At 34.8% G+C, this 24467-nt stretch overlaps 1 protein-coding gene across 1 annotated transcript; it reads right to left on the reverse strand.

Moving 5' to 3' along the window:
* Nucleotides 1–20500: 20500 nt before the first annotated feature.
* On the reverse strand, nt 20501–21580 carry LOC133779102 (protein FAR1-RELATED SEQUENCE 5-like). Its single transcript, XM_062219099.1, has one exon. It carries the CDS (start codon nt 21578–21580, stop codon nt 20501–20503), a length of 1080 nt encoding a protein of 359 aa, XP_062075083.1.
* Nucleotides 21581–24467: the final 2887 nt, after the last annotated feature.

The following is a 24467-nucleotide window of genomic DNA, read 5'->3' on the forward strand; positions in this document are numbered from 1 at the left end:
TACTACACCATAATAATAATAATAATAATAATAAAAAAGACTCATTTCATTGTAGCATCTCAGACCAAAATAGGATCTGAAATTAAAAGTTTCACCTCTCTCTCTCACAAAAATTCTTGTCTCTTTCCCTCTCATTTTTATATTTCTCAATCTCACATAAGTTTATCATGATTGTTTTGAGACTTATATTTCAATTTTAATAGTTGTGTAAGCTACTTTAGTACTTTCATTTCAGACTTTCAGCTTTATTGTTGTTATATTCAATTGTAACGTTGATGACTTATGATTAGTTTGGTACAGTTGTGTTGTGAGGAAAAACAACTGTAGCTGTGTTGTATGGAAAAACAGTTGCAACTGTGCTTTGTAGAAAAACTACTCAGTGTTTGGTAAGTTATATATTTTAAAGTATTGTGAGTTAGAAAAATTGTATCAGGGTGTCACATTTATTTTATTTTATCAAAACAAATTCACATGTTTAAATTAAATATGTTTTTGATGAGACACTAATAAAGTAATCATAAACAGAAATATTATATTATATAATATATACATATTATTGTGTATATATATTATAACCAGTAGATGTAGCTAATAATCAAATTATAGTGTATAATAAATTCTATATTAAAATGGTTTATTAATTTAAACTTACCAAAATAAAATAATATCTAATAAATATATTTTTTGAACAAAAAAAATATATTAAGAATGAAATATTGTTTATTTCATTATAATATTAATTTATTTTAAATATTTTTATTTTGAGTGATATATAATAAATAAGTTTAATGTAAAAAATCTAGCTTTAGCTTCTAGCTGTAATTTCTGTATAAATTATCTAATAAATTGTTTTCTGACTGTTTACCAAACACCATTATTGCATAGCTAGCTTTTTCAGAATACATATTTTAGCTTTTTTAAAAGCTGTCTCAAACTGGGTCTTAGTGTATAACTGCTCAATGAAGATTTTTAGTTTCTTGGATCATTTTGTATGCTTTTTTTTTTTTTTTAACTTTATAATATCTAACAATTTATTAATATTAAAAATTGAATCAATTCAATTACTCCTTGGATTGGATTGAATGTTGAAACTAAATTAGATTGGATTGAATGATAATTTTCAACATTAAACATTTAATTAGATTACATTGGTTGGGTGTAAAAAATGTTAGAGTAGATTAGTTGGTCAGTCCTACATAGTAATGAGTAATGTCTTAGCTTTTTAAATTTATTTATTAAAATATATATATATTTTCTATCCGAGCATCTCCAATGGAGTCCTATAAAAATGGTGTATAGTCATTTTTTAGCTTATTTTTCATAAAATGAAACTCCAATGGTTGTCTAAAAGAGAAATTATAGGAAATGACCCAAAATAAAGGCATCAAGAAGCTAATGTCCTCATTTTTAAAATTGTAGAGAAATGACCCTTTTACATTGTTGATTACCTAAATTGCCCTTTTTTATAATTGATTTATTTATTTATTTAGGACTGTATGACTTTAATATAGTAGTATATGTATATTAGTTTTGTTTAATTAGATTTTATTTAAAAGTTATATTGATTTTTTTAAGTTTTTTTATAGGTTGTTGGTATATTATTTTTCAATTAGTGTATATGTTTTTTGTGGTATGGTATATAATTTTTTTTTGTGATATTTAGTTTTTATTTTATTATACATAGTGGTAGTATATAATTTTGTATCATGATATATACATTTTAATGGTAGTATATAACTTTGTTAGCATAGTATATACATTTTTGAGTAATAATTTTGTAAGTTTTGATGGTATATTATTTTTCAACTCGGTATATATATTTTGTTGTATGGTATATCATTCAACCACCCATAAAAAACGAAAAAAAATCAAAATAACTTTAAAATAAAAATTATTTAAACAAAACAAATATACATATACCATAATATTAAAATATTTACAATAAAATAGTAATTTGTTAAATGACATATTTGGTAATATGTGATATTAAAGAGATGATTATGCTATTTTACTACAAAATTAAAAACATGAACATTTACTTACTTTCACACACCATTAAATGTCATTTTGCACTATGACCATTGTCTAAAATGTGTGCCAAATTTGACATATGTTAAAAGTTGTACCAAATTTAGCACAAAATATAGTATGAGCCAAATTTGGCCCACAATAAATATCAATTTTTTTAATTACTCATTTTTTACTTATTCATACGATTTATTAATTGAAAAATATTTTTTAATTTTTAATTTTTCACCTTGTGTATATACAAAGAGTGTGCCAAATATAACATTGACATATATTTTGGGCTAAATTTAACACAAAATATACAACATCCATTGGAGATGATGCAATGAATCAATTAATATTTTTAGCTTTTAAATTGTGATTTCTTATATCATTTCAAATGACTTCTTTATTTTATATTTTAAAAATTATATTATTAAAATTACACTTTTTCTATTTTACATGTAACTATGTATTATAAATTGGCAAGTTCTTAAGTCCCTCACCGGACTTAGTCCAACAAGTGGGACCCAAAAAAATTGCCAAGTGTCAAGCTGTGGAATTATTTGGTGTTTTTATTATTACATGATTTTACTTGATGAGCCGGTGATGTAAACCGGTTGTAAAAAAATAGGTCTGAAAAGCATGGGCAAAATAGTAATTAGCAGGTAAAAAAAGTCTACAGTGGAGGGCAATAAGGTAAAATTAGTATTGTGTTCAAACATATTTACGAAATTGGGAAAGTAATGTTTAAGAGTCACTTAGTAATTTTTAAAGGAGTAGCCAGGAATAATATTGCATGTAAAAGTAATGAATTTCTAGTAACTCATCTGCATTTAAGTAACATTTTGATATCCGTAAGTAATATTAAATAGAGTGGTTAGTAATAACATAATAGCTGAAAGTAAAAAAACTGAAAGTAATTATTGTTTGTTTTTTTGTGAGTAACAAATGAATTGTCTTAGTGAATATCTCAATTTTGTTTGACTTGTTTAATGGTTAGAAGAATGAATTACCATTGATTATGTAGCTTTAGGTTGTATAGTTAATTTAGAATAAATTTTGGCCATTATATGGTATTTGGTATGTAAGACTTTCCCTTTGCATAAGTTATTTTATAATCTCCTGATGTGTTACACAATTAGAGTATAATAATAATAATACCACTAAACGTACCATATTTAAGTTATAATATTTGTATGGTTGCTCGATTAGGAGTCACTACTTCGTTAAAAAAAGCGTGATTAAAATATTTCTATCATAAATGGAGACTAAAAATTTAATCTCATACAATATAAAAAGATGATCAATTGATGAATCATTCATACTATACTTTTGTAACTTCATTTGACTTGTATGGTGAAGTACATAGGTTTAAATTGCAAACCACATTGGCGGCTTAGTTGATGAGGAAATTAATAATTTTTTATTGATTGCATGGAAGATGGGGTCAAGTAATTGGGATGTGTCGATTGTGCGAATATGTGTTATAGTAGAACATCCCCAATCACGGTTGTGTAATCTAAGCTTTGAACTTACAAAATTATAGTAGGACCCAATTAATTTTCCAATTGTCAAGTTTTGAACAATTTTGGTGTTTTTCTTTTTTAAACTTTATACTTGATGAACTGGTTATGTAAACGGGATGAAAGAAGTTGTGCTGGCATGACTATGAAAAGTAAGGACAATAAAGTAATTTGCAGTCCAAAAATTGTACAATCGAGGTCAATAAGATCAAATATGTATTGTGTTTGAACTTATTTATTATATTGGGTAAGTAATTTTTTTATGCGGCTAAGTAATATTTAATGAAATGGTCAGTAATAACGTTTTATGAAAAAGTAAAAAACCTTGAAGTAATTTTTTTTTTTTTTTTGCGTATAAGTAACATTTGTATGCTAGTAAGTAATATTTAATTGAGTGGTGAGTAATAATGTTTTAGCTGAAAGTAAAAGAGTAAAAAATATCCAACAATGACTGGAGTTGAATGAGCACACCTCATAAGCCTTAGTTGTCTCATGATCATCATAGAGAGCTTTATTCACTTCATTACTCATGTTGACAACAGTGCACTAGTAATACATTTTTAGACAAAATGAGAATTAGATAAATGATACTCATGTTAACAACATAAGAAATTTACTTGGTTCAAACAAATATGACCTAAATCAAGTGGATGGGACTAACACTCTTTAGTAAGCACAAATCTAGATGAATACAAAGTTATATAATTTGAATAAGAAGTTTTTTTTTTAATTTTCAAACTCTCACCAACATAATACAAGAACCCAGAACAACATTTGTCAATGTTGAATAGAAGATGACGTCTAAGATGAGTCTATTTACTAGCTTGAGTGTAAAGATCGTTTTGAACCACTAAAATTGGCAAATACTGAAACTGCAGTTATTACTGCTTTCTATTGTGACAGTTGAACTGTGGTTAAGTCCAATTTTAGAAAGTTCGGGAGCAAATAGTAGGTGAAGAGATTTTAACCTTACATGATACAATGATGAGAGTTTTATTCCAATCAGTTGATGTAGAGAAATGCAGACTGCATCTAATTTGTATTTTTTGTACATCAAAACTGTTCATTAGTTTACACTCTGGAAAGACCCAAAAGACAATTTCACAATATACATAATTTGAAGTCAAGTTAGTTGAACAATATAAAACTCGAAGAGAGTAATGATGAATATCGAAGATTAGGTTAAGAAAAAAGTAGTACCTGTTATGAAGATGGATTTGGTTGTCGTTGAAGTCTTTAATGGTTGTGAATGCCTTAATTGTGTTTCCCACTGATGGAAGATGTCTTATTTGTACGACCCTATTACAAAACAAGTCCCATATTCGTAATCCGTGGCTACAGTGTAGTATAACACATTCATTGGTACTCCAGGCAATTGGTTTTGAGAATTGGATTGGTTGTATGGGAAGTCCAACATCGCTGTGCATTTTAATATCCCCATTTCTTAGATCAATAAATTTTATGAATTTATCTTCGATGTTTCGGTAGAACAAAAAGTTTCGACTGGCCGCGTGGCAGTGGTACGTCTCCTGTTGAGGTTGGTTTTGATCTGTACAATTTTTGTGCACATATGTGAATAGGCATGAGAATGGGTGATCTTCCCAGCTTGCAAATCCAGCAATTTTGTGGAAGCCATTTGTGTACATAGTTATAGTTTCATATTGATCAGAGCATCCTCTCGTTGTGATGGCTACTCCATTCGATATAGTAGATGGTAGGAGTTTTTTCGTACAATACCTTCTCAAAACTTTTTTTGAACATAGAGAGTTTCACCTGCAAGGCCATTTATCATAAAGTAAATTATTGAATGGCTAGATAAAATGTTGTTGAAAATGTGAATGACAATTAATAATTTTAATATTAAGGGGTGAGTTTAGCAACTTACCGAATTTGTAACAATATCATATACACCACATTGTCCTTCGTCAAATACAAAAATTGCATGTCTTCCGTTAGCATTTCTAAATCTTGAGCATCTCGCAGTTGGAAATGGCAGCGGACATGGCTCTGTGTGACGCTTTGCAAGTGAGACATGTCGCAATAGGTGTGTTGGGATCTTGTCATTCTGTGGGTCATAAGCGCAATTCTCTGTTTTTATACTGTCAATTAATTGAATTGGTTTAATGTCCTGAAAATTTGTTTCGTCGTTGGACATCATTTAATCTTGTTGAGATTGGAATGTTCGTACTTACTCTAACTTGAATAAATTAGTGATGCATTAATACTGTCAGGGAAAGAAAAAAATTATTAGGACCTATAAATCGATTAAAATTATCTCATAAGGAGGGGAATAACGTATTGCAGTGTAACAAAAAAAAGTTTTTGGATTCAATTGATGAGTATGATCTACTACACAAAATTTGTTTAGAAAATGCATTTTTTTTCTTAGCCCAGACCAGGAAGGCTACTTATTTTGCTTTTATTGTGAACAACTTTGGGATATATATATATATATGGGCTACCAAAGTAAGGCCCACTTTGAAATTAATAGTACAGTGATTAATCAAGTCCTTTTCTGAAAAGTTTTTCTTTCCTAATTTTTTGATGACACTAAATAAAATTTGGAGTTGGAAAAATACAACGAAGATTGAGATTTCGCAAATGGGAAATAAAATGAAATGAAATATAAGATTTTGAAATTGGGAAATGAGGTGAGATGAAAGTGTAAAGTACTGACCAAGGTTGAATGCAGTAGATATGGGTAGTTATTTTGAAATTACCTTTTGTATTTGGAGTGGTCGCTTAGCTTCCTTCAGAAATGAGCCCAATTGATTCAGTTTCAATGGATGGTTGTTGGGCCATGAACATGACCATATGCAGCTCAATCTTACCCCAATGGAGAGGATTTTGTTTTCTTATTGCTTTGCTAATATTTATGGAAGAAGTATGTTGTGTGCAACTTGTTCTTTACAAATTGGGAGCTTTAAATAAGTTGGAGTGCAGAACCTCTACTAGCACATAGCAATTAATTTTTGTTGGCCCAAATTTTGTTTTAGTGGCCTGCCTCATTCATAAGTAATATAGGAAAGATACATCATACTAAGTTAATTTATGCCCCCATAGAAATAACAATATATTTGTACAATTTAAAGTTGATTCTTGGCTGATATTAAAAGTTGGTATATGTATTTGGTATTAAGTTTGTCTCGCATCCTCCAAAGTTTAATCTCATGGGACGGTGGGAACCAAATATTTGCTCATGCATTCTATGTAGGAACGTGTATGTTGTATGTCATCCTCCCTAAACTCCAGATGCATAAGTTGATAAAGTTGAACATAAATTTAATTCAAATTAATTTTCACTATCATATTTTATGAAAACAAATATTTTATGTCTCGTTTCATAACCATGTTTCTTAGGGTGAAATTTAGGGTTGATTCGATTAAGGATATGTTCATGTGAATAATATTAATATGATTTCATTTTGTTTTTAAATACGAAATAAAAATTGTATAAGGTGTTAATTGAAGCATGTAATCGAAATCATAAACAACACAAAATTACTTTACTTTTATAATTTGAACCGATTTAAAGAGTTTCACACAAGGATGTTGTCCGTAATACATGTTTACATTACAACCGGATATAAGATATAAACTAGATATTTTTTTCCTTTTCAAAAACAGACATAAGGTAAAAGGATTTCACTTGATTAAACATCACTAGACTATACACAAAAGCAGTCTTCTCTGGACATGGCTTACTTGGTCTTAGAGGGGCGATGTGGTGGAGATGGAGAAAGAACTTCGGTATGAGGCTCCTTTGATTTGTCAGTACAACAATGGCAACACCCTTTGTTCTTGATTTCCTCCACATCAGTACGCAGATTAAACAACATGCTGAAAGTCAGATTTTGGAAAGTGGTTCGGCTCATGATTATCTCTGCATCTGAAACCTCCGAGTTGGAAGACGATATGGTCACCGGCGACGCATTTCGTTTGGTCCTTGGAGCAGATGGTCCTTCGAATGCAACATGTTCATTTCTTCTTGGTCGTCCTTCATTACACCGAAATAATTAAAACAAAAAAAGTAGTGACTAAATGAAGAGACTTAAATAGCACTGTGAAAAGGCCACTTAAACACCAAATCACTACTTATTACACCTAAAACTACATTTTTTGGTTTTTAAAAAAAAAGAATAAACTTCTGACCTCGCTTGGGCAAAGGTTGAGTCATACAGTCACCTTCCGATGGTTGAGCTTTCGGTAGTGGAGGAACCACTTTTTTTCCTGGCCTTCGACGAGGCTTCTTCTGTTCCAACGTTTCACATACCACCGACGCAGGCGGATACGAGTCACCTTCCTCCTCTCACCGTTCACTGGCATTTTTTCGTCAGCGGTTAGCGAAGGTCTTGAAGCGCATATTTTTGTTTTGTCAGAATAACTATTTCTGAAGATGGAGAATATGAAATGGGTAACTGGACTAAACTTAATGAATTGCCTGAGGTGTTTACAAATGGAATAGTTGGTCTTAGATGTAAGACCCTAGGGAATGATGGCTACTCTGTGGAGCTGTCGAATCACATACCTCTTTATAATGTATGTGACGGCATTGCCCTGGCATAAGAAATGCATTGCTTGCAACACACGTTTTTTGCATTAAATTATCTTCACTGTTGAAGTCATATGGGAGAGTGCTGATGCTTTCATTGTTGGAGTTTGGAGGCTTAGGAAGAGTTCGGGCTTTAATGGGCCTAATATGATATACATTTATTTGTTTTTTTGTAATGGACCCAATATGGTACACCGAAAAAATATTTTTGTATTTCAAAAATACCACTTCAAACAACATTTAACAGAAATTAGTAGAAGGATTAATGTCGAAGTTAAATAAACTAAATATTTTGATTATGATTTCAATTATTACGATGTATAATTTAATTTTCTAAATGGCGACATGAACAATTATTATAATTTATTAGCATGTATATATTGTTTTATATATATAGTAAAATATCTACAAATTCATACCCAATTAATTAATCAACTCGCTTAAATCATACTATTGTCTGGTCCCGAGTCGGGGACTGTGTTGTAAATTAATAATTCGCTAAATTTATATGATAATATTTTATAAAAAAATACATAGGTCCCATTGAATATATAAATTAATATATTTTCCTCAATTGTTGAAAATATAGATTAGTAAATGAGTTCCCCACAAAGATATTACTAAATGATTGATAAAATAAAATAAATTAACATATATTATAGTAAATTTAATTGAAAAATTATTTAAAAACCAAACCCAATCTCTAACCCAAATAAAAACCTAGCCATTGGTTTAAAACTCTGCTAAAACTTAAACAACTGCATGTAATTCATATAAAAAAAATAAACAGAGCATAACCTTACCTCAATTGTGTAAGTGAAGCTTTAAGTTGCTCCAAACCAAATCCCAAAAGCTCCAAGTTCAGGATAGATAAACGAGAGAGAGTGTGTGAGGTGTTGGTAAGAGTTTCTTTGGGTATCGTACTGGTAAAAGGAATTAGTGAGTAAGTCTGTAACGTCCCGAATTTAGTATTAAGGCTGAGTGCCTTGTTTAGGGTGGTGGAGAGAATAATTAGATTAATTATGTGGAATTAATTGAATAAATGTGTGAGTACGTCGCATACATGATTTATGTGGTTCAATATGTGGATATGTGCATGTTTACGTGTATTACATATGCATGTGGGCTCGTTATTGTTAATAAGGCCATGTTTGTAATTTTGACTTGTTGAGGGTATAAATTTGAGTATATGTGTTAAATGATTGAGGATCTGATTATTTTGTGAATGCATTTGTGATGTCGGCTTGACGGGATTATAACGCCCTGGTTACTCCAGGACCGCTATTGTGAACTTTGAATCGTGCTTAACTCGCTAATCGAGCTATTTGGCTATAAACGTGTTTGTAGCTTTTATTAATAGGTTAAGGTGGAAAACCATGCCGCGGCCCGCCTCCCCAAACAGAGACGACCACAAATCCATTTCCCCAACACGGGGCGCGGTCGTCCTTCTTCATGTCGTGGCCCAACGACCCAGCAGCTTCCCCTTCCCTCTTCAATGAGGTTGGGTCGTGGCGCTCTAGAACAAATCCGCGGCCCCACTTGAAACTCAGGCAAAAATCCCTATTTTTCCCCTTCGAACTCATTTCAAAACCTCTTCACACGCCCCAAGGGCAAAACCGTACTTTTACACTTATCTCGTTAATCATAATTAACACTCTCCAATTCCCACTATTCTCAAATACCAATAAAATCATATCCCTTTACCCTTTAATTCCCGAAAATGCTCTAATCATCGAACCACCCCGAGCCCCGAATTCAAACCTGTTATGACCAAACCGTTAATTTATATTCAAATATTTTGTCATGCCGAATGGCTCAAAAAAATCCACATTGTGATGTGGCATCAATAATAGTTCACCAACATGCATGAAAATACACAATTACGCCTTCCACAGGTCAAATTACCAAAATGCCCCTATCAAGAAATGTGGACCCACATGCATCCATTTAACATCATATTATAATATAATTGAGATAAATATGTACGAAATCATTTAATAGCATAATAAATCAATTATGGCCCTCGGTCTACTAATCTAACCATCAAACTGCATTAAGGATTTCAGGGCATTAGAGCAATCCTACGGAGTGGATTAGCGGAATAGTTAGATGCTGGTCTGATGCAGTATCAGGGTGAGCGTAGTGGTATTTTGGGGAACTTAGTGTACATTTGAGATTCAACAGGTAACGGATAATTATTTAGTGATTATTTTGGTATGTCGCGATTAATTGGGAATTTATAGGACTTTTTCAGGATTAGTGCGAAATGGGAGACAAAGACTGTTTTCCCTTTGTGGGAGAGGCGGGTAGTAAACCTTGCTGTGACTCCTTTGCTAATCTGCTCCATTGTGTTCCCTCGAGCCATGTACTGCAAATATATCCACATAATAATATGGTCTCAACCATTTATCACATATAACTGCATTTATTCCCTTAACGGGCCAAAATTACAAGTATGCTCGTATGAACAGTAGAGGGCCCACATGCATATTTAATAACCATAAACATTCATTTAATATACTCACATAATCATATTAATCATACGTGCCTTCAATGTCACACATTTAACCAAATAAACACATACATAAACCAATTATGCCCTCCCGGCACGCTAATGAAGGTGCTAAACCCTATTACCAATTTTGGGTCGTTACACATGGAGTGAGAGTGTTGTAGGGCATGAAGCTCAGGCAATGGTATCCCCATTTGTGGGATCAGGTAGGGGCGAATGCGCAGTAACCAGAAAAAATGTCCCCCGATAGTTCTATTACTCGTGCTCCTGAGTGTGCATTTGTCTGTCAAAAATGGACAATCATGGATTGTAAGAAATGATGTAAGATAATGAGAAGGTAACAAATTGGTGGTTGATTTCATGTTTGTTGACCCATAAAAGTCAATTTGTTGATAATTGAGTGGTACAATTATTAATTTTGTACATGAAAGGCGTAATCATACAATTTTTTTTGTGAGTAATGTCTTTATTTTGTGACTAATGTCTCAATTTTGTTCATAATGATGATTAAAAATTTAGTTTTTGGTTCTATTTGTACAGCCTTCAACCTATATATAGGCTAGGTCAAATGACCAAAATACCCTCCGTGCTTAATTCATCCTTAAAGACCCCGAAGGGCAAAACAGTAATTTTCCACCTATCTCTTTAATCATAATTAACACTCTCAAATTCCTGTTATTCTGAAATACTAATAAAATTATATCCATTACCCTTTTATTCCCGGTAACTCTCTAATCATCAATTCACCTCGACACGCACCCTGAGCCCCGAACTCAACCCTGTTATGACCAAACCGATAATCTGAATTCGAAGATCGTCTCATGCCGAATAGCTAGAAAAAATCCACATTATAATGTGGTCTCATCAACAGTTCACCTACGTGAATACAATTGTACAATTACGCTCTCAACGGGGCAAATTACAAAAATACCCCTGAGAGGAAATTTTGACCCCCATGCATGCATTTAACATCATCTTATAATCTATTTCACATAAGCATGCATGTAATAGTTAAATGAGTTAATAAATCAGTTACGGCCCTCACGGCCTACTAATCTGACCCTTAGACCTAATTAGGGATTTCCAGGCATTCCGTTAGTGAATATTTATTAGTGACTTTTAGTTAGTAAATGTACTCGTACACTTCAAAAGACCAGATTTTTTTTTTTTTTTGGAACTTCAGTGGTATGATTTATGTTCATAATCAGCAAAAGGTTATTAGTATGGTAGACATATGTTTAATGTGTCCACTTTATGGTTGTTGATGAGAAAATAGGAAATAGGTGTTTAATTTGTGATTAAAGTCTTAATTTCACGTGTTCACCTTTGAAGATTCAAACTAAAATTGCTTTATTGATACAAAAGTACAAGATGGTACACAGTTTAGGCTTTACTCCAAAGTGTAAAACAAATATCTCTTCTAAACTCCAATGGCTCAACCAAGTTCTGTGCGAAACCAGTAAAAGAGAAAGAAAAAACAAATTCAATTATTAAGTATCAAATTAATAAATGAAAGAGAGGGAGAGAGAGAGAGAGAGAGAGAGAGAGAGAGAGAGAGAGAGAGAGAGAGAGAGAAAACTAAGGTGCAGTGATAATCCTATAATTAATTCCCAACTTATATATTTATATATGCAAGCGGTTTGTTAGATAGTGTTAGTGGTAGTAGAAATAAAGTGTGTGAGAGAGAGTGTGCAAGTAATTGACAGTTTTATGGTTAGTTATGTTTTATTAACATAGTAAAGTATTTATATTAATAGTAATATATATTTATAATTATTTAATTTATTTTATACATAGTTAATTTATTTGATGTTATACGAATACAAATTTTTACATGGACACGTATAGATGTATTATTATATATAAATTTAGATGATTAAAATATGGATATATAATTATCTTATAAAAAATTAATTATTAATATGTTCAAAATAAATATGATTTATTAAGTTTTTATATTTTATACTTTTAACTATCGATATTTTAGTAGAATAATATTAGTGGTTGAAATACTTATATTGCTACAAAATAATTAGTAGCAAAATATAATTAAAAAAATTATTTTTTTCTACCAAAAAACTAGTAGCTAAAAATTTGAGTTTTGCTACCAAAATAAAATGGAAGCAATTAATATATGAAGTTAAAAAATTTATATTTTGGCACCCATACATTTAGCTACCAAAAGAAATTAGTAGCTAAAATTATTCATTAGCTACTAATAATTTTGGTAGTAAAAATAGTTGGTGTTCTATTTTTAGATTTTGCAACTGAATTCTTTTGCTACCATAATTTATTAGCAAAATATAACTAATTGCTACCACATATATTTGGTAGCTATAGCAGGTAAACATTATTTTTCTTGTACTGAGTAAGTATAGAATGGCATGGCAGGCTAAATATATCATATCCTATCACTTGTTTTAATTGTTGATGTCATTGGTCAACACAACACATTTTGTGGGATGTTAGGTGAGCAAAAGATTGCAGCTGGAATATATTCATGATAAACTGAAAAAATTCAGTTATCCTATTGTTGTACTCAATAACTATGCCACATGTTCATCCTATACTATCAATATACTATTTTAAATAGACCCTACGCATAGGGTACATATTGGTACCATCATCCTACCTCTCTTCATCAAACCCTCATACTCATAAAATGAAGTTCAGTACTTGCAAATTTCGGCCAAAGCTATTTGCATGAATATTTTTGTTTAAATCTCATATATTCCTACTTATCTATTGTTGCATGTGCAATATAATGGATTGTGATTCATCAACAGACTCGTGTAATCCCTCGGTTATCCCCGACGTACAACGACCCCAACCACACCCGCCGGAGTGGGAAGAGTTCACTCATTATAGGATAACAACCCTGCCAGCGGAACCTATACAATACATCAACGATCTTCATGAGAAATTGGAGGTGAAGGCAAGCGAAATATTCTCTATAAATTTAGAGAATTTTAGGTTGGAACAAAGGACCCATTCATTGAAAGATAGGATATCGCAATTGGAAGCCTAGGTGGAAGGGAAGACTAAGGAATTTGAAGATCATAGGTCGGGTTGTATCATGGCTGATTATCAACGGATATCCCAGGCTATTGAAGTACTTAAGACAGAAGCCATTACCAGATACCAAGAGTTTCTGGATCTGAAAGTGAAGAAAATCATGGGTGGTGATGTGATAATGGATGGATGTCCGTACTAAAGAGAGGACTCTATTGTTTCATGTACATGTGGTTCTTCCTTGTTCAAGTTAGATGTGCGTTCAGATGCAGTTGCAGGTTCACGCGACCGATTATATCAAAACTTGTTGTAAATCATAATCTATTCAGTTGACTACGATTTTGTAACATATTTATCTTATTAGTTCTACCCATGTTGATGATCGACTCTATTGTAACATATTTTTCTTAATTTAATAAACTGTATTTTAGTTGCTTAAACAAAGTGTAAGTAATTATTCTTATACTTGTTCATTGCTCAGGTTCATGTGAATACATTTATTTTTAACCAAATGAGTAGCTACTACCAGCCTACTAAACGTAGGAGTCTACAAGCCACCTAATGCAGAAGCATCACTATACCATACACTGCTCAATGAACTGATAGCCGACTAGACAGAGAATGGAGTTGGATGTTGACCCTTAAGTATGGTAGTTGCATTTTAGTCTATATCTTTTGCTGATGTTGGTGGTCTATCAAAAATGGTTTAGTAGCAGGATTAATTTAAATCGGCTTCGGTTAAACCATTGCGCTATGTTTACAAGGAAAATTTGTCAAATAATGCCAACTCCAATAAAGTGCTACCACACATGCATTAGTATTGGGAAAATAGAGAGGATACAGAAGGTGACATACCAAAAATATTGGATAATGACATACTAAGGTCAACTAAAAGAGAAAAGGTGATAACCCACATACACAACATTCAACTACTAGGTGATACATCTTAAGCTTTGGCTTCTTCCGTGTTGTCAGAACTCGGTGTCCTCCAACTCTTGGAAGCAAAGACTCATAGTGTCTAATGCGTCCTGCATTCGACCAATGTTCTTGTAGTTCAATCCTTTCTTTTCAAATTTTGCACGGACGAATTGTGCGTTCTTCATAGCCTCATCAAACTTCTGAATCTCCTCACGAATGAAACAATCAACGTCCAATGCTTCTTTCTTCTCTGGTTCTTTGTGCGCTGGTTTAGGAACAACCTCCCGGGGACCCAGGGTAGTTAACTTCATTCCTGGTGCCACTTCGGTCACTTGAAGGTTCAATGACTCGGGTACATGAAGAAGGTAGGCATTCCTGCTACTATCCCAGATTGATTTCACGCGTTCATCGGCCTTTGAGGCGGATTCAGACATGTTGACATCATTCACCTCAGTTGAATCTTTGTTGGAGCTCGCCATGACGTTCTCCAATGGGAAAATCTTATATTAACCTCTCGGAGTCAGAAAGAAAATTGGAATGGGATGTTTGTGTTGTTTGCGTGCGTGCAGTTAGTGGGATTGCAAGTTCTTTGGGCATTATATAGAGTACATCGCCAAAGAATAACTTTGTTAATAAAAACAATTCCGAATCATGGAAAAACACGTGCCACCACCTTTTCATTTCAAATTATTGGTGCTTGGAAAGTAATTTTTAGCTTAGCAACTTAATTTTGATTTAAACGGATGTGCCATATAGTCTTAAATATATATATTATGTTAACCACTAGTTTGGAGTACGTCCCATCATATAGATACTGAAAATATATATGTAAGGTTAAATAGTTCATATGGTCGCATTATAATCAAGTATATGATAGTGAACTAGTTTATTAAAGGGAAGTGTTAGGTGAACAAAATATTTTTGTTTCAGTGTTCGATTTTCACTTTCTTAAGGAATTCCGAATATTCCACCCATTATTATGGGTGAGCTTATCAAGTGTAGTGAGTACTCCAACCAAATAGCCAAATAATGGGTGGGGACCAATTTCTTGACTTCAGATACAACAAAATTATGGAAATACCAAAGACTGAAGTATCACTTGTCCATACCCTGAAGATATTGCGGGCCCACATCTTCAATACCCTACGTATTGGACAATAAATGATCATGTACTCCATTCTTCAAAATCTCACCTCATCCATATTGATTTCTCAGTTAGTTTAACATATTTACCTTCAACTCTCTTTGCAGACGTTGGCAATGGATTCCGATTCATCAATTGACTCATGTAATATTGAGGTGTTCCCCGAGCTCAACCGACAACGTCTAGACCCGCTGGAGTGGGAAGAATTCAGTCACAACAGAGTAACAAACCTGCCCCCAGAGCCTATACAGTACATCAATGATCTGCATCAGAAATTGGAGCAAAGGGAAAGCGAATTTTTTTTTATAAATTTCGATAATCGTATGTTGGAACAAAGAAACAATTTCCTGGAAGAGAGGATCACAGAATTGGAGGCAGAGGTGGAAGTTAAGACAAAAAAATTAGAGGAACTACGGTCGGGTCTTCTCACGCCCGAGTATCAACAGATGTCCCGAGCAGTGGAGGAGCTTAAGAAGGAAGCGGTTAGTAAATACGAACAGTATCTTCACATGAAAGTGAAGAATATAGTGGGACGTGATGTGCCAGTGGATCGACGAACATGATGAAGCTATTCAAGAGAAATTGTGAGCGTCTAGGTTGGTGACTCTTTGTTGAAGATTGAGAATGAGGGTAGTGGACTCGTTTATTTTTTTCATTTCAACTTCTAGTGAAAGTGAATGAGGAATCTATGTTAATGACTTAATTATTGAAGATACTACCCTTATTAATAATTTTTAATTATGTGTTCCAGAGACTTTAGTTATCGCAGATACATCCTTAATATTGACGAATGAGTATTTTTTTATGTAGTATTTTTAGTTTTGGTATTCAGTACAAAATATCTGTAGTCGAAATAAACTTGGACTAGCTTAATAGACATCATCGCTAGTTTTAGGTAAATGAACACCTATTACGACCCTACTGTCCATAAGTCTGTAGAAGTTACATAATTAATTGAAAACTTACATAAACATCGTGTGGCGCAATTTTAAATATTAACTGTTAATGGAGCTGATTTTCATTATGTTTTGTGGGTGGTACGATAATGTAAGTTAAGTGCCAAAAAACAATTACTCAATCACTGAAAGTGTGTGAGGAGTGATAGAGTTCTTTGTCTAAAAATATGGGCAACCAACGGGTAATCGCGTTAGGTTACTATTAAACATTGAAGCATATAACATACTCTTTTTCATATATGATTTAATTCACATGCTGACATGAAGTGACTACTATCATCCTAGTTAGGCCCAATATTAGAACTAGTGGGAATATCACTATACCACTGATGGAATTGAAGATTTTTGTCTCCGGTGAAGCTCAATTGAGACGGCATGAGGTATAGCCACGGTTCTGCTTCAGTGGTTGGACTATTACAAGAAGGTTCGTAATATTTTTCTATTGTGTGAGCTGCGGGATTAGATTTGCAAGTAGCCTTATTATGCCCTAAATGGTTGCAGTTGCGACACCTATTTTTCCTGGATCTCCCATTTTCTGTGTCCTTCTCTTTTGATTTTGACTTGTTTGTTTCTCTCCCCTTCGTTCTTACCACAGTTGGGTCTCGGATTCCTCTGTTGGCGGGGTGATCGCGACTGTTAGTAGGAGCCACATTTGAAACTTGGTCTACAGATTGGACCTCCACTGACATTGACTTAAATTTTTGTTCCATACGTGACATTTCATTCATTGCCTCTTCAAAATTTTCATTATGTTTTGTGGCATAGTATCCCATTGCATTGAAATGCGAAGTTAAAGATCCCCATCTTGTACAAACTAGCACATCCGGTGGCACTGTTGAGTGGGATAAATTTTTTTACCGAATTGTGTTTTTCGCATCCTTCTTCCACCAGTCCTTATAAAGAGATTCAGGAATGCATGGTATGTTGAGGTGCTTCATAACTGCAAATATATGTCGACATGGAATTCCATTCGACTCGAACAACATACACGTACAGTTTATATGACCATCGACAATATGGTAGCGCACCCTACTTCGTATGTAACGCCCTACTTCCTTAGAGCCGTTACTAAGTGATTTTTAAGACAAAACAGTGTGCAATGAACTCGCTAACCGAGGTTTTGAGACAAAAGTGTGACTAATTAAAATTTAAGGCTGTAATCTTAGAAAATGCATCGTTTCATTTAAAACTGCTAGTATTAAACATTTGGGATCCCAAAATAAGGTTTGAAAACTATTTACATCTTGAAATAAGTTTACAGTTGGTAAATCATAAAATCATAGATTATTACAGCCATTTTCAAATAAACCCCCAACCAAAGCAGTCGGGCAGGCCAAACATGTACACGTCGCTTCACGCTCTCCGTACTCATGGTTGGTTGACTCAGTCATTGCCCTTACCTGCAACACAGAGCACCCGTGAGCCGAAGCCCAGCAAGAAAACTCATGCAGAACATAACATATGCAATGTATACAGTTTATCATAACAGATAATCCACAATGAACAAGTCAACCATTAGACTAAGCAAACACGGCCATGCCGCCCCAGAAACCTTACCAAAGCCCTGGGGTATCGGTTCTCACCGCGAGGATAACTCATGTATCCCTTGGGTCCCACCCTGAATATAGCATAACACATGTATCCACCGGGCCCCGCCCTGACTATAGCATCCCATGTGCTAGGTGTTACTTTCGGCCCCACGGCCGCCCCGGCCTACGCCGTACTCGGCCCTTGCCGCCCCGGCCTACGCCGTACTCGGCCCTTGCCGTTCATTTCATCATAATCACACATATAGTACATTCGAAATGAACATTCACACACATCACGGTTCATTTAAGGTTAAACATTTGCACACAACACAATCTGGGGCCATGCCCTGCAATCATCTCATCATGCAACATGCAATATAGGGCCATGCCCGGCAATCACACTATGGGCCCACGCCCTATCCTACGGGTGTTATAGTTTTCTTACCTTTCCAATCAATAGCTTAGATCACCTGACTCCTTGAGCACGATCCCACTCGAGCCTTAGCGCACACCTAGGTACAAACATAGGTCAAAGTCAACACCGAACCCCAAGTTCGAATACCTAGCCTCGGGACCAATCCCGAGCCCCCGGGAAGTCCCAAATCCCCAAAACAAAGTGGCGGAAACAAGCCCCGAACCCTAGGTCAAAATCCCTCATCAAAACTCAAAAATTCCCCTCTATGAACAGTGCAGCGCTACAGCGCTCTAAAGAGGGCGCTGTAGCGCTACAAGAAGAATGCACCCCCCCCCACAAACAGGGACTAGCGCTACAGCGCCCACTGACTAGCTGTAGCGCTAGTTGCAGCCTAGAAAACCCAAAATCGCATTTCTGCGATTTCCTTCAACCAATTCAATCCCAAACTTGTCCAAACCTTTTCCAAGCCCAAAATCAAGCTTATACACACCTCACACTCATCCCAAGCATCCCAAGAACTCAATCCCAAGCTCAAGCAACCCAACAACTCAAAATCTACCATGAACAACCCTAAACCAGAAATTCATGTAAACCACAAAGATAGAGTCTCAGAAATCATACCATTAATGCAATTTCGACCTTGATTCAACCCTAGGACTCCTTAGCTTGCTCATCATCAAAGCTTGACCTGATTTTCCCCAAAAGTCCCATCCATTTAGCTAAAAAACACAGCTCAAAACCAGTAAAGCTCTAAAACTGAAATCCTCAAGAACTTACCTCAAGTTTCAGATGTTCTTGCTAATACTTGCCAAGTCTTCAAGTGTGACCTTAAGATTCTTGATGCACAGCCTATCCTAGCTCCCCACTGAGCTTGACCTCAAGAAAAATGAAGAGAAGAGGTGCTAGAACCCCCAAACCGATCCCTTAGAAAACCCATCAGTTTTCTCTCTTTTCTTTCTTTCCTTTTTCCTTTCTTTTTCAGCCCCTTTACTCTATTCTACAAAATCCACTAAGTGTATAAAGCCTTATTTATTCTATCTTCAAAAGCCAATTGAACAAAATGCCCTCCCTATTAATTCTAAACCCTTTTACCCAAGTAGGGCCATTTTAGTCATTTACCCAATTCCCGCTAATCCTCAAGTGTCTCTAATATTTTCCCGTTGCTTCCCAATACCTGATAAATCACCAAATAATTATCCCCCATCATCAAAATAAATCTCAATTTATTTCTCTGAATTCCTGTTCATACCTCCAGGCTCGCCCCGAGCCGGGTATAAATTCCCGTCATGAATTTCCGCTAGCCTGCTCACTGGGATCGCCTCGAGTCACAAATCACAGGTACATCCACATCACAATGTGGTCTCAACAATCATCACATAACAATGCAGTTATGCCCAACATGGCCAAAATTACAATTATGCCCTTCTAACACGATCCGGGCCTACATGCATACTAACATACATAGTCATGCATCTCAGATAAACAAATGGTCATATAACATGCTTTAAATCATAACCATGCATTTAAATCATTAAAATCACACATAAATCCCATCATGCCCTCCTGGCACGCTAATCAAGGCCCTTAAGCCTTAATAGCGGATTTGGGTCGTTACATCGTACAAGTCCCTTTGGAAACCGCGTCAGTGAGTAGAACCTGAAATCAATGGATACGTTGGTGGAGTCCACTGAGTAAGCCAGGGCGCTCGTGACCTGTTCCTCAACTTTTTTGTACATGTTCCTTGTCAAAATCGAAGCCACCTGTTCATAGTACTGTCGGAGGATGTTCGATGGTAATTGTGGCGTACTATGGTTGCTGATGAATTCATCTTCCCATTCTGTGTGATGAATACTTTGTATGGCCTTGTCTACTTGGCCAACCAGATCTCTAAGTTTGAGTTTGCTCGTCAGGAAGTGGGACAAGTAGGAATTAATTGATTCTGATCTTTGAGTAGTTCTTAGTCCCCCAAAGAAATGCCCATCGACTGTCCTCAAATTCGAATTCTGAAACCATTCTATTCCATGTATCCTCGAAATCTTCCTCGGTACAGTATTGATAAAGTAGTTCATTGAACTTGGACTTGAATACAGGATGAGGCGCATTAATAGTTACATTATTCTGAAGATGCCAAGCACACAACCGGTGAACAGAAGTTGGGAAAACTTTTTGTATTGCTTTCGCCATAGCATGATCACCGTCGGTGACCACCACAGGAGGTGGTTTGTTTTTCATGCACTCTAGAAATTCCTCTAAAACCCAAGTATATGTCTCCTCGGTCTCGTCATATAGCAAAGCAACTGCAAAGACTATTGTCCTGCAATGGTGATTCAACCCGACAAAGATAAGCAGGGGCTTATTGTATGAGTTCTTCTTGTAGGTGGAGTCGAAAGCCATAATGTCCCCAAAACAAGCATAATCACGACGGGAAATTCCATCAGCCCAAAATAGGTCTGCCAACCTATTTTCTACATCAATTGTGTGTGTCTCAAAAAAGTCAGCATCAGAGCGGCCCATACATGCCAAGTACCCCAATGCTCCTTCAGCGTCAGTTTCTTCTTCGTGTTGAACTAGTCTTTGCCGACCAATCCAATTGTAAAGATCCTTTTTGAGGAAGGGTACATACTCACGTCCTCCTCTTTCTTGTGCTAGGTGGTTGAATATGTGGCAAGTGCATATACCTGATCGTTGCATCGACATTACCTGGGCTCCGATTGACTCTGGTATGGCTCGATTAGATCGCAAGAAGTGCAATTCCCTTTTCGAAGCTAATTCATGATTATGTTTCAGATTGAAGTCTTTCGCCACCCAAGTGTTTTCCGTCCTGTCCAAGTTCACGCGTAGAAGTGCGAGACACCGCGTTCTTGTGATAGGTCTTGGTTTTTTCTTACGGTTTAGAAGGTTTGTCCACTTGTCGCGTCGAAAACCTTGGTTTGAGCAAACCCATTTACATTGCCACGGGTTGTTTTCATGGTCACGTCGAACATCTTCCTTGCAAAAACTAAACCCCATCCATTTCGAGTATTCTGAAAAAAAATTCTTCCCATTCATCGAGACTTTCGAGGTGTTTGCCTATGATGTCTTCTTTTGACAGATCATGTGGCTGCTTGTTGTAAATTTGAAGTTCTGCAAGTGTTGTGACCATTTTATTCTCCATATCTTACATTTGTATTTGTCTACCTGAGTAATTCAAAAAATTAATTGATATGGTAATCAGTTAGAATTTTTGGGGCGGTAAATACAACAAGCATCAAGCTGCATTAGGTGGTTACTTTTTTTTTCTTAATAATTAATAAAAAACCAAATATATGTAAATGAATACACTGACGAAAATTTTATTTTCATCTTTGTAAATTTTGGCCAAATAACTTATTTTATTTAATTGCATCATGGGACATGTTATATACAATATTATAATTCAAGGGTTTGACCTACCATTTCACTGCCTCAAAGAAAGAGTTATTTAAGTGTACATTAATTAACATTCAACTTAATATGGTGGATGAGGTAAATATACTGTGTACTTACTTTATTGGAAAGTTGTCCTTATGTTTACAAGGCAAACATATCTTTTACTTGACCTTAGTGTAAAGTTATTGTAAAACAATAGAAATAAAGGTCCTTCTAATTTTTATAAAAATGACCATTTTCGGTGGTCATTTAGTTGATCTATATAGGTGGACCCCATTCTTAGTTATGTCACGTAAAATAAAAACAAGGGGTTTGAAAAAGATAGTTCAATAACACAGTTGAGCCATGTACAAAATGCATAATATGAAATATACATTCATCAAACTTTTAAGGGAATTGATCAATACGACCATATAATTAAGACACCGACTTCAAAAGACCTTCAATGGGTACTTCCATTACCGAAAACCATTGATTATGGTAATCTCAGTACCTGGAGGTGATAGATACTTAAGCTTACGTGAAATGCTTACAAGCATTAATATGAAAGGGGAAGTGGACTTAAACATACTACAACATGAAGATGGGACTCATAGTAGTCCAATGTACTAAGGTACTAACACATAAAAAAATGCAGTACATGTAGAAAAGATTAGTCCAAGAAGATGATGTTTATGTCGTTTGGTGACTGATTATTAGCTTTAACACATAACTCACTACTTAGTGTCTGTTGGCGTTTCACCATAGAACCAACATGGTCTATGATTTGGCGCTGCTGAAAAAGGAAAGAACTAATGTCCATTGAATCCATCCTTAAAGTGTTGCCTTTCTTAGCAATTACATTTTTAAAAGTTGTTAGCTTCTCAATCTTTAAGTCCTTTTTGAAGCAGTTTTTGTACTTCCCTCTAAACCTAACCCTTGGTGTTTTCTTCCCTGCATGAGTTGGTGAGATTGTGTCACCCAGACTTACTGAGGACTGATTTTGGTGGGGTGTGATTTCACTAGTTTGTGTGGATGGAAGTGGAGTGGGTATGGAATTAACAAGGAAGGGAATTGAAAATTGTTTGGTTGGTGATTCAATCTCTGTTTTCACTTTAACATCACCAGGGAATAGATTCACGCATAACTTAGAGGGTGACATGGTTTGGTAATGGTAGGAATGAAGATAGTAGTACGTGGGGGTATATTTTCTCTTACACTGGTTCACTTAAGCAACTTATAAATACATATATACACATATATATAGTGAGCATTGTGAAAGATCCAGTGTGTTCACTAAATTCCCGCCAAAACACTACCTGTGGATCTAGGAAACAGTGAATGAGAATAAATTGATTAACCCTTAATAATGGCCGATTCTGTTATATGCAAAACAGATGAAAAGTTGGTTTCGCACAATATCAAGTGGACACCTCACTTGTCACCTAGGTCATGATTGAATAAAAGTATGGGAACAGTAAGAGAAACTCTGACCTGTATCTCAATGTGGCCCCATGCAATCTTCAATGTGGATATCGGCGACACTATTACAAACTGAGGCTATAATTTGGCGCCTTAACACTTAGTGGAGGGTGTATGGTAAATCATGGAAATAGAGTTTGAGAACATCCTGCAACAAGAGAGGAGGTGATTTTATGTATAAAAAACTAAGAGAGTAGTTCAATGCACTTGTGTCATGAATACGTCCTCCTTGTACCTTAACATTTTTGCATATGCTCAAGATCAAACCATAGGTTTACTTAGAAAAAATGCAATGAAAATGGCATTTTCATCATACATTTAGTTAGCTAAAATTAAAAATATGATAACTAAAAAATGGAAAAGTATAAGAGCTAGCGAAAGTGTAAGGTTTGAAAAAAAAAAGCGAAGCCAACATAAGTAAGTGTTTTATGCAGCAATGTTTTTTGATGAAAGTTGGTGACATATACCTCTTAATTTATCTTCAACAACTCACAAGTAAAAATGAAGAATAAAAAACAATGGGGCTTCCTATCACACTGCATCAACAAAATCAGAGCAATGGGTTAAGCTAGTGTTTTTTGAGATTGAGTTCACGCATGTGACACCTATATATACAATTTATCTTCGTCATTTTATGAGATGGTTGTTGTTTGTTGTGACCTATTATGTGGCATTAATAATTCATTGAATTGGACAGGTTGATGTATTGGGTGCATTTATTTAAGTAAATAAGTTGAAAAATGTATTCTAAGTAATTTATAAAAATTGTGTTAGATGCTATTTTGAGTAAGTAAACATGAAAAAAAAAACTTCATTCTTCATAACAAACAGTCACATTAAATACTTACAGTAGTTACATGACATCATATATTAGGAAGAAGTAAACATTGACCATGGACAAGGGTTACAATGGTCTTACACATCAAGGAAAAGAGTCTTCGGAACTCATTAAAACAGACCAGCAACACTAGGAGTTGCGAACCCAAAAAGAACATTCTACTAGTGTGGTTGTTCGAGCCATGGACCC

The sequence above is a fragment of the Humulus lupulus genome, chromosome 5, assembly GCF_963169125.1.
Source record: "Humulus lupulus chromosome 5, drHumLupu1.1, whole genome shotgun sequence".
NCBI classification, from domain to species: Eukaryota; Viridiplantae; Streptophyta; class Magnoliopsida; order Rosales; family Cannabaceae; genus Humulus; species Humulus lupulus.

Bases quoted from the DNA above. Each gene is read 5' to 3' on its own strand.
- LOC133779102 (XM_062219099.1), bottom strand. From the start codon at position 21,580: ATGGGGTTTAGTTTTTGCAAGGAAGATGTTCGACGTGACCATGAAAAC.